We start from the raw sequence: 10,901 nt of genomic DNA, 5'->3' as shown, positions 1-10,901 counted from the left end.
TCGGCCAGCGGACGCGTAGGTCTGACGTAACGCCGGGCACGCCAATGGCGGGTGGGGGCGGGCCTGGGCGGGGCTCTCAGGCAGTCAAGGGACAGTACGGCCGCCTATAGGGTGGAGGGGTGGGGCCCGCAGGCGCCGCTGGCCAATGGGCGCGCTCGAATGAACTGCAGGCGACGCGTAGCAGTGACGGAGGGCTGGGACCTTGCCAAGGTAGGGCACCCCAATCCTAGCTGCCGAGAGCCCCAGGGCCATGCTTCGGAGGGCACTGCGGCTCGGCTTGGGCCCGGGCCTCTTGGGCCGGGGGCTAGGCGCACACAGAGAAGGCTCTACTCTGGGTAAAGCTGAGGGCAGCGGAGTGTATCGTGGTTCTGGGGTGTTCCCAATCTCCAGCGATGTGACCCTCAGGACTCGAGGTCCCGGTCCGCGTTGGGAAGACAGTGGGTCGCTGGGAGCAGGAGGTAACCTTGCCTGCCGGAGCTTGTAGAGCCTGGACAGGGGTATGGATCCCAGGGTTGCCCTTCTCAGGTGACATATCCCAGATCCTTCTGTGCCTGAACTTACCACCAAAATAGCAGCCAGGCAGATTCATTGGTGGCGCAGAAGTGCGTGAAATCCTGCTCGCGTGCAGGATGCTGTGCTTAGTGTTGTGGCCGTGAAGGAGGAAAGAAGAGAAAGAGAGGATTCGATATATGTCCTGCAGGTGCCTGAAGTGTAGCTGGAGAGGGAAGGCTTTAGTAGACCGGTTCAAGACTGGCGAGAACCCAACTCGGAGGATACCCTGCACTGCCAGTGCCAATAGCTAGTGTAATTATAGCAGTACATGGAACAGGTGGGAACGGAGATCAGCCTTGAAAGATGATGTTTACTGGCTCAAGGAAAGCATGAGTTCCAGGTTCTGGGGAACTGAGCAAAGGTTAGGAGGAGAAAAGTATTGTTCTTGTGCAAGGAATCAGCAAAGGCCATCCAGATAGAGAGTTTGAGTAGTAGTATGAAATGTACTCAGGACAGGTAAGGTTAAGTCCAGATCAAAGAAGGATTCGAATGCAGAGACGAGTTTGAACTTTGAATTGGAGACAGTGAGAGAAGACTTGGCGATTCATGAGTTAGGTGTGAAAGACAAAAGGATTCATGTATTCAAGACATTTATTGAGCACTTAGGATGTGCCAGGTACTGTTCTAGACTGGAGATTCTATGGAGAATCTAGTACATAGTACAGCATGAAGCAATCACAGATAAACTCAAAGTTGCAAGTGTGTTGCATGCTGCAAAAGAGTGGTTCATGCACCTATGAGATAGCATGACAGGAGAACCTGGCACAGTCTAGGGGGTCAGGAAAGAAGTCATCCCTGAGAAAATGATAACTGAGCTGAGATCTAAAGGAAGCAAGGAGTTAGCTGGGCAAAGAAGTGGGCACAGAGTTTCAAAGCAGGGAGAACACCTGTGTGGATCCCCTGTGGCGGGAATGAAGGGGCTGAGGCTGGAGCGTTCGGGGAGGACAGGGCAAACAGGAGCCAGATCATGCAGTGTCTCGCAGGCCACGTGAAAGATTTTGGACTTTTATCCTTAGGGTAATGGAAACCCACTGGAGGGTTTTAAGCAAGAGAGTGTGTGATTAAATTAGTGTTTAGAAGAGATCATTCTAGCCGTGATATAGAAAAGAAGTTGGGGGGTTAGACAAGAGGGGAATGAGTGGAAACAGGAGCTTTTAACGGTTTAGGTGGGAGAGACATCGTGGTTTGGTCTAGGGCAGTGGTGGTAGAGATGGGGAAAAAAGGGGACAGAGATTGGGGAGATATTTAAGAGGCACAGTTGTCAGGACTTGATAACAGACAACATGAATGTAGGTTTGCTGCTGGCGATGGAGATCCAGGATAAGGTGCCACTCAGAGGTCCGTGCTTCAGAGGGCAGTGCGGCTCTAGGTGTGCCGGGATCTCTTGGTCCAGGAGCCTGGGCTCGGGAGAGAGAGGTCTGCACCGGAGAGAAATACGTGTAAGTCCCCTAGCCAGTGGAGAGAATAGAGAGTGTCGGTTTTAGGAAGTTGAATCTTGCAGTGCTGGGTATAATGCACTCAAAGGAAGTGAGACTCTGGTGTAGAGAACATGAAGCCAAGCTGTGGAGTGCTGCTGGGTGCGAGTTGACCTCGTGAGAAGGAATGGCAGTGAGGACTGAACACTCGGTGTTCCGTTTAGCCCACCTTTTCCTGTGCCCATCCTCTAACACACACCCCCCTCCACCTCCTGGAAAGGAGATGTATGGCCCTCTTTGACCATAACTGTATCCCACAGACTGGCATGGAAAGGTGTCGGAGATTAAGAAGAAGATCCAGTCCGTCCTTCCTGGAGGGGCCTGGAGTCCGCTATGTGACACCAGCCACCTGCCCCCTGAACACTCCGATGTGGTGATTGTTGGCGGTGGGGTGCTTGGCCTGTCCGTAGCCTATTGGCTGAAGAGGCTGGAGAAGCGGCAAGGTGCCATTCGGGTGCTGGTGGTGGAGCGGGACCACACGGTGAGGTCTGGGGTGGGGCAGAGTCAGGAGTGGGGTGCAGACCCGTATTTTCTTAAGGACTCGAGGGGAGGAGAGAAGAGGAAAGACCTCAGTGTTTGCAGGGCCAAAGGGCAGGGACTGTGCTTTGGCCCTTGTTGAGAAATAGCCACATGTTCTTCCTCCCTCAAACCAGAGACCTTGACAATAAGGTTTTTGCTTTGGGAAGCAAATTTCACAACGTTGTATGTCTCGAGATCTCAGAGGTCTGGCCTGCATTCGAGCTGTGGTTAACACAAACAGCTGTCACGACGCCCTTGTAGGTTACAGTGCTTCTGAGGTTTCTGCTCTTTAACTGTTCCTCTTTAGCACTGCCAGCTAGTCACGAATCTTGCTCCTGCGGCCACATCCCTCTGTTTTCCACGTCCGTCTCCTGCCTTGCACTTCCAGGCCATTACCGTTTTGTACGACGGCGCCCAGCCCTTTTTAGCTGACTGAGCCTCTCTGCTCTGTGTATCTTCTAATAAGGATTTTAATAGCTGTTGTCCTGGTTGGGCTGCTGGTTGACTTGCATATAGGTTTCTGCAAGTTTAGATTATAAACTTGCAAGTAGGACTCCCCTTTAACTTTGGGCACGTGGGACTTCCCTGGCAGTCCAGTGGTTAAGACTCCGCACTTCCACTGCAGGTGGCCCAGGTTCCATCCCTGGTCAGGGAACTAAGATCCCGCAAGCAGCAGCGTGGCCATTAAAAATTAACTTTGGGTATGTGACTCTCACCCTCCAGTACGGTATTCTGCTCACACGGAACAGGGCCCACATCGCCTTCTCTTGTCTTTCCACAGTATTCCCAGGCCTCCACCGTGCTTTCTGTGGGTGGGATTCGTCAGCAGTTCTCGTTGCCTGAGAACATCCAGCTCTCCCTCTTTTCGGTCGAATTTCTCCGGAACATCAATGTACGTGCTGTGAGATTTGGGGGTGGGGTGGTGACCCCTCCTTTAGCCCAGAGAGGGGAGCAGCCCAGCTGGCTGGGCGAGCATATGGGCAGCTAGGGGTTGGAACTCCCGGTTTTCTTCCCAGCGGCGGTGCCCAGAGAGAGCTTCCCTCTGGGTCGGGGCACCGAGCCCGGGGGCTGTGGTGAGAAAGCCAGGAAAGCTCTCCCTCCCTTCTTGAAGTCAGCTTCTTGGAGGAGCTTTTCTTTGCACACAGGAGTACCTGGCCGTGGTCGATGACCCTCCCCTGGACCTCCAGTTCAACCCCTCTGGTTACCTCTTTCTGGCTTCAGAGGAGGGGGCTACGATCATGGAAAACAACGTGAAAGTGCAGAGGTGGGCGCCCGGCACGGCTGCCATGCTGCGTCTCAGCTGCCCGCACGCAGTGGGCTCTGACTCACTTTAGGAGCCAGGGTGATGGAGCCAATGAAACAGGCCCTGCTCCCTAGGAGCTCAGTCTGTCAGGAAGACGCGCACGGGCAAACCTCCGAAGCCCTGTGCTAAGTGCTGTAACACAGACACGGACAAAGCACTGCCGCGGTGGTTCCTAAATTCCCAGGTGATGAGAACCACCCAGGACACATCCCTCCTAATAAGTCAGGATCTCTGGGGAGGGGCCCGCAAATCTGCAAATGTTTTCTCTAAGAGCCAGAGAGCTAAGCTCGTAGGCTTTGCCGGCCATACCGGGACTCGTGTAAAAGGCTGTGGGTCTCATGACCCGTCAGTCAGGACTATCATCTGAGCCTGTGAGCTCATCACTGGGCCCCAACGCCCCATCTGTCACCCTGGGCTCTAATCCCGGCCCGGGTTCACATCTCCTCACTGCTAGATTGCTCCCCAGCACCGTGCCAGGGTCTCCTCCACCCTCCTCTCGTCCAGGCCATCCTGCCCCCATATGGCTGCACAGGCAGCCTGATCTCTGTGCCTGAGACCCTTTAGCAGAACCTTCTACGAGTTTCACTAGTGACATCAGGTCACGTCCTAAGTGCTTTATAAATGTTAACTTGTTTAATCATCAGAACATGCCCATTTTACATGTGAGAAAACTGAGGCCCCCAGAGCTAGTAAGTGGTGGCGCTGGGACTTGAACCAGGCAGTTCGCCTTGTGAGTGTGTCCTTTTAGCGCATACAATGCTGTCTTTGGGCATGAAGGTCCCAGAAGGAGACAGTTGTGCTGGTGAGCAGGATTGTTCTAGGAGGTGGACGGGAAGGCTGTCCTGGGCAGAAGGAGTGGAGGGAACAGAGTGACCCGCCCTGTTGTGAAAGCACGAGGAACAGTTAGGGGGTAATAAGGTGTTTAGCGTGGCCAAAGGGAGGCTAGGGTGTCATAAAGGAAACGGGGGTCAGAAGCTGAAGAGCCTTGACTAGGAGCTTGCTCTTTTCCAGGAAGCAAGTAGGACACATGGGGAGTTGGGGGCAGAGGAGGTGACTTGTGGAGCTGGGGCCCATACTTCTCCCCCCGTGCACTCACCCAGCACACATACGTAGACCCACACATTTCTCCAGGCAGGAAGGAGCCAAAGTTTGCCTGATGTCTCCGGAGCAGCTTCGGAAGAAGTTTCCCTGGATGAACACGGAGGGAGTGGCTTTGGCATCTTACGGTGAGGCTTGCGTGCAGAGGGCGTCAGGGGTTGAGGGGCACCTCCGATTGGGAGTCTCAGCACCCTGCAGCCGAGTCAAGGAGGAGCGCTTCCCTCCTGGCTGCAGGGCCTCTCCCGGGCCGGGCCGGCTGTCTGTCCTTTCGCAGGATCTGACTCTGGTGCAGTTGGTCAAGGTGACTCCCCAGCTTACGAGCCCTAAAGAAGAGTTAGGGGTGCAGGAGAGACAACAGGAGAGGAGGGTCCTAGCCCACCTTCACGCATCCTCGTTCTCCTCACAGGGTTGGAGAACGAAGGTTGGTTTGACCCCTGGTGTCTGCTCCAGGGGCTCCGGCGAAAGGTCCAGTCCATGGGGGTCCTTTTCTGCCACGGAGAGGTGACACGTGAGTGTGCGGCCCCGTGTCCACTGCTTGTGACCTCTACCAGCCAGGACGCCAGCCCAGACAGGGTCTTACCCTCCCGCACAGGCTGAGCAAGGCCTGTGCTTTCTCAGGATAGGGCTTCTCCCCTGGGGACTGGTCCTGGGCATCCTGACCCTGGCTCCTAACTGCATTTGGCCGTGACTCGTGATCTCCTGTCCTGTGCGGCCAAGTTCATCCCGGTTACCCTGTCTCTTTGCTTCAGTGTCTGTGGGAAAGCTTCCAGCCTTCCAGCTTTCTTTCCTCAGGAAACCAGTGGAATCTCCATCTCCTTCCTCTTTGAGGCCTCAAGGGCTTATTTCCTTTCCTTTTTCATGCAGGTTTCGTCTCTTCATCTAACCACATGGAGACCGCCATCGGGGAGAAGGTGACTTTGAAAAGGATCCATGAAGTCCATGTAAGTTCCCAGCCTAGGTGTCTCCTTTACCAAATGAGAAACGTAACAGCTGTCATTTTGATCTTCTGCTACCCACTTCCAGTGTGGGTAAACTGAGGCTCAGGAAGAACTGGACTGCTCCCTCCACCCCCCTCTCTGGTGCCCATAGGTGAAGGTGGACCACAGCCAGGAGTACCAGCCCGTGGAATGCTCCATAGTGGTCAATGCAGCGGGGGCCTGGTCTGGGCGAATCGCAGAGCTGGCTGGCATTGGGAAGGGGCCGTCTGGTACTCTTCAGGGCACCAAGCTGCCCGTGGAGCCGAGGAAAAGGTGACTTGCCCAGGGCCGTGGAGCGGGGTGGGGGTGAGAGGAGAGTCGGGGAGGGGAGTTGCTGTTCTCGCTGCTTCTAACACCGCTGGTCACGGCAGGTATGTGTACTTGTGGCACTGCCCCCAGGGACCAGGCCTGGAGGCTCCGCTTGTCGCAGACCCCAGCGGAGCCTATTTCCGCCGGGAAGGACTCGGCAACAACTACCTGGGCGGCTGTAGCCCCGCTGAGGTGAGCTCTGTGGGGTCAGGGTGCCGGGGAGAAGACAGAGACCGGGTATTGCTGAGCAGTCAGGCTTCTTCGGCGGGCCCAGTGCTGGTACTGATGTCACGGTCCCCTCTGGCTTTGACTTGGGGTCTCTTACCCCCATCCACCACTTACCAAGCGGACAGATTAAAGAGGCCAGCGAGGCCTGGGTCTGATGTGTGTCCCGGGCAACGTAAGCCTTGTCCCCACCTCTGCCCCCAGGAGGAGGAACCAGACCCAGGGAACCTGGAAGTGGACCATGATTTCTTCCAGGAGAAGGTGTGGCCCCATCTGGCCCAGAGGGTACCAGCTTTTGAGACTCTAAAGGTAACTGGAAGGAGACAGATGACCCAGACAGATGACCCCAGAGCATCTGGGCCCTGTTGGGGCACCCGCCTCGCAGGACCCGTCCCGTGAGCGCGCTTAGTGGTGGCGGAGGGTACCGTGCGCCGAGCCCAGCCGGGAGTGGGTGGGGCGGAGCGCGGGGCAGCCCTCCCGACGCACTGCGTCCTGTGCCCCGCAGGTGCGGCGCGCTTGGGCTGGCTACTACGACTACAACACATTTGACCAGAATGGCGTGGTGGGCCCTCACCCCCTCGTCGTCAACATGTACTTTGCGACGGGCTTCAGTGGCCACGGGCTCCAGCAGGCCCCCGCCGTGGGCCGGGCTGTGGCAGAGATGATGCTGGAGGGCCACTTCCAGACCATCAACCTGAGCCCCTTCCTCTTCAGCCGCTTTTACTTGGGAGAGAAGGCCCAAGAGCACTGTATCATCTGAGCCTGCGAGCTCTTCGCGGGCCCCGCTCCTGGCCCACGCTCACACCGCCTCACTGCTTGACTGCTCCCCAGCACCACCAGGGTCTCCTCCGCCCCCCTCTCGTCCAGGCCATCCTGCCCCCGTATGGCTGGGCAGGCGGGCCAACCACTGCCTAAGGCCCAGGCTGGCAGAGAACGATGGGGTGGGACCCCAGGACTGATCATGGCCCAGGCTGATGCCACCCACCAGGAGCCCAGCCAGACAGAACACCTCAGAGGACCTGAGCACCGTGGCCCAGGACTGGCTCCTTCGTGGGACCGACCTAGAAAGACTGCCTCTGCCCCTGTCAGCAGAGCCCAGGCAGGGAGCATTCTGGGGCAGCCTGACCCAGGTCTATGGACTTGTCTACTTAACCTGTTCATCGATCAAGAAACGTGATGAACGCCTTCCTTTCAGTCTTCTGTCCCTTCCTCTTTTCACCTCATGTTACCCCACTTGCCTTTGATAGCGGGCTGGGAGAAGCACAGGAGCGCTCTTAAATCCTGGGTGTTAGGCATCTGGTTTGCACGTTAGTGCCTCCTTTTCCTGAGTTCCTGACCAGCGGTGGGGGGACTGTAGAGGGAAGGAAGGTGTTCATTCATCAATTCATTATGTATTCAGTTCCAACTCTCGGCAGGCCCAGGGCTACATATTAGAGATATACCAGCAGGCAAAGCATGGCATGTGTTTTCCCTGGAGAGTTCTCACCTGTGCCCGGCCCCTCGCCCCTAGGTCAGCTACAGCGCAGCCCCTGCGGTGCTGGGAGAAAGCACAGGACACAGATGCCTCACCCCAGCCGGATGTTTCTCCCTGAAGGTTCCCAGGGAAGGTGACCTCTGAGCTGAACCTAAAGGATGAGCAGTTTAACACAGTGAACGCAGGGTGATCCCAGGCTGAGGTAAAAGCATATACAAAGGCCTGGGGCCAAGAATTAGCAAAATTCAAGGGACTCAGGTGGTGTGTCCCCGGTGGGTCATGGAGAGGTAGTGAGGGGCACAGCGGGGCCGGGGCCTGAAGAGCCAGCTGTGGACCTTGGCTTTTCTGTGCACAGGGGCCACTGAAGGGCTTTCAATAGGGAAGCAACATGATCAGATTCTCCTTTTAGAGAAATCAGCCTGCCTGCCTTGTGGAGAAGAGAATGATGCCGAAGCAGGAGACCAGACAGCAGGCTGTCACTATAGTCCACGTGGCAGAGACAGCCAGGCCTGCACCATCACGGCAAGAGGTGCACGGACCCGAGAGGCAACAGTAGCAGCGAGAAATGGGGTCACGTAAGACTCCAGGGTTCTGGCTTGGACAACTGGATGGATGTCATGCCTTTCGCAGAGATGAGCAGTGTGAGGGACAGAGTGAGTGGGACAGTTTGGGACATGTTAAGGCTCTGCCTACAGGACGTCTGGTAGAAATATCTAATAGGGGTTGACTCACGGTTGCACTGAGGGGGATGTGGGCTGTAGGTAGAGATGTGGGCGTCAAGGAGAACGACGGCATCACCCTGGGAGGGGAGAAGAATAGGGGACTGGTGTGGGGCGGGGGGAAGCTGGAGGGGCTCCCGCCATATTTAAGAGATGACGCTGAAGAGGTGGCTAGAGGCAGGAGAAAAGCCCAGAAAGTGAGGTGTCTCCAGAGCCTGGGAGGAAGTGTCAGTGGTATAAACACACACATGAGGGCTGGATTCAGTATCAAGAGGGTCCGTGGGGACCTTACGGAGGGCAGCCCCAGGGAGAAATGCACCCAGTGGGGTTGAGTGTGGATACTTGTTCAGAGGGAGAAGTGAGTGGGAGTAGAGACAGCTAGTAAAGTGCCCACTCCCTCCCTAAGTGGCCTGTGGGGAGAAGAATGAAACAAAAGATGGAGGTGGACCTCCCGATCATCAGTTGGGAACAGTAGAAGCCCCTGAGTTGGGGGGTGAGGATGGGTGGGGAAGAACCAGGACCAGTTTGGTGAGCAAAAGAGGAAGAGCCACCTGAATGCGGAATGAACTCAATGAACTCACGCTGAAAGGGAGGCAGGAAACTTGCCAGGGGCCAGGGGCCAGGATGAAGCTGGCTAAACCCAGTGTCCGTGTTAACCCTGTAAGGCAGCCTCCTTTGGTGCCCAGTATCCACTCACCCTTCCTTCAGCACAGATGCCTCTATCTACTGGTCGGGAGGGAAAAGGCCTTCATCTGGCTCCTCCCCCAGAAGCTACTTCCTCCAGGACAACAAATGCTGCGCTTGTTAGGAAGGCGGTAATGAACCCTCTGCACTCCCACAGGGCTTTATTCAGGCTACAGGACAGCACTTACCCTTGCACCTGTCTTCCTGTGCGAGGGACACTGGGACCTAGCCTTCACCTTTGCCCCAGCACTGAGCTTGGCTGTCCTATGCTTGTCCTATCCTTGGCTCTCAGTGTGTTTACCTGAGTTCCTCTTTGCTTCCACTGGAGCCAGATCGATCCCTGGCCTCAGGGAATTTTCACTGTAACAGAGGTAAGCTGCTTGAGCACACGTTCCAAATACTTAAGGTCCTAGAGGGGATCTCAGCGAAGAAGGTGGGAAGGGCAGGGTTAAGAAAAGTTTTCCTGCATAAGCTGCAAAAATGACCCTTGTCAGAAGACGGGGGTTTTTGAAGAGCAGAGTTGGGAAAAGAGAGGACACCTTGGGTGGAGGGGACCTCAGAGCACAGGCACAGGGCAGGGAAAATGGAGGTATACTCCATGCAGAGTAAAAGGAACCCTTTTACTCTGAGCACCTGGGCACTAGGCTAGCTGTCTGACAGGCTTTATCTCATCTACTCCTTCCCACAACACTAGGAACCAGATATCATTTCCATGACGAAAGTGAACCTCGACAAGCCCCGCACTTCCCCAAGGTCTCACCTCTAACGTGATGAGCCCTGGATATGAACCCCAGCCATCTGACTCCTGAGCTCCCCCGGTATGGCCTTACACCACACTCCCTCCCAGGAGTAGCACTAATTCCTTTTCGCTGGCTGGTGAGAAAAGCAGGAAATCAGATTGAAAGGGAGATCATGAATCTTAGATCGGCCCTATTAAACCACCTCCACGCTCCAGCATTTCACCTGCACAGCAGTAGGCGTGTTTCCCAAACCGGCATGCGAGGAACACTGCTCAGGAAGATACTGACATTCCCTCTGGGGTGAAACAAGCTTGGGAAATGCCAGGTGCTGTATCCCCGCCTGGGTGCTTCACGCCGCTCATCAACATCCCGAGGACGCTAAGAAGTCCCTTCACTCTAAGCCAGGCCTCGCCACCGTTTGCCCGTCACACTCGGCCAGGCGTTAGTGCCCGCGGAGCCGTACCCGCTGGGCCATGAACTTCAGGGGAGCGTGCCAGGCGCCCCGGCCCCGGGGGCTGCCCTCACGGCTGCCAAGGCCGCCGGCCTCTCCGCCTCACCACTGACTGTGTGTGGCCATTGGGAAAGTCCGGCATCATCTTCCTCACTTGCCTAAAAAGAAAAAAGGTATAAACGCTTCCCTGGCAAGGCGTCGAGAAGACTCCATGAATGAAGTAAGGAGTTTCTGTGTCCGCGACAGAGAACACAGCCGAGGCTGCAGGGTCTCCTGGTGGGTTTTGGGGAACTCGGGAGGAAAGACTTATCTCCAAGCTTCCGCCCGGTCCTTAGCTGCGCAGGTGTCCACGAACCTCCCTGCGAGCCCGGGGAA

At 56.0% G+C, this 10,901-nt stretch overlaps 1 protein-coding gene across 4 annotated transcripts; it reads left to right on the top strand.

The window, feature by feature from the left end:
• Positions 1 to 210: 210 nt before the first annotated feature.
• FOXRED1 (FAD dependent oxidoreductase domain containing 1) lies at positions 211 to 7,737 on the top strand. Of its 4 annotated transcripts, none has more exons than XM_082845699.1 (11): positions 211 to 335; positions 2,288 to 2,508; positions 3,328 to 3,438; positions 3,692 to 3,810; positions 4,981 to 5,075; positions 5,354 to 5,455; positions 5,812 to 5,888; positions 6,037 to 6,197; positions 6,296 to 6,425; positions 6,663 to 6,767; positions 6,964 to 7,726. In XM_082845699.1, the coding sequence occupies exons 1-11, from the start codon at positions 251 to 253 to the stop codon at positions 7,216 to 7,218; spliced, it is 1,461 nt and encodes a 486-aa protein (XP_082701825.1). In that variant the 5' UTR covers positions 211 to 250; the 3' UTR covers positions 7,219 to 7,726. The 4 variants fall into 4 exon arrangements, with proteins under 4 accessions (XP_082701825.1, XP_082701827.1, XP_082701824.1 ...); XM_082845701.1 differs by having other exon boundaries at positions 6,324 to 6,425; positions 6,964 to 7,078; XM_082845698.1 differs by having other exon boundaries at positions 6,296 to 6,767; positions 6,964 to 7,737.
• Positions 7,738 to 10,901: the final 3,164 nt, after the last annotated feature.

The sequence above is a fragment of the Leucopleurus acutus genome (assembly GCF_964270905.1).
Source record: "Leucopleurus acutus genome assembly, chromosome: 8".
In the NCBI taxonomy this organism is placed as follows: Eukaryota; Metazoa; Chordata; class Mammalia; order Artiodactyla; family Delphinidae; genus Leucopleurus; species Leucopleurus acutus.
Note: the sequence above shows the minus strand (reverse complement) of the source record. Positions and strands in the feature narration are given on the sequence as shown.

Coding starts and splice junctions, on each gene's coding strand:
- FOXRED1 (XM_082845698.1), top strand. CDS start 251: ATGCTTCGGAGGGCACTGCGGCTCGGCTTGGGCCCGGGCCTCTTGGGC. Junction 336..2,287: donor CAGAGAAGGCTCTACTCTGG/GTAAAGCTGAGG, acceptor TGTATCCCACAG/ACTGGCATGGAAAGGTGTCG. Junction 6,768..6,963: donor CAGCTTTTGAGACTCTAAAG/GTAACTGGAAGG, acceptor TGTGCCCCGCAG/GTGCGGCGCGCTTGGGCTGG.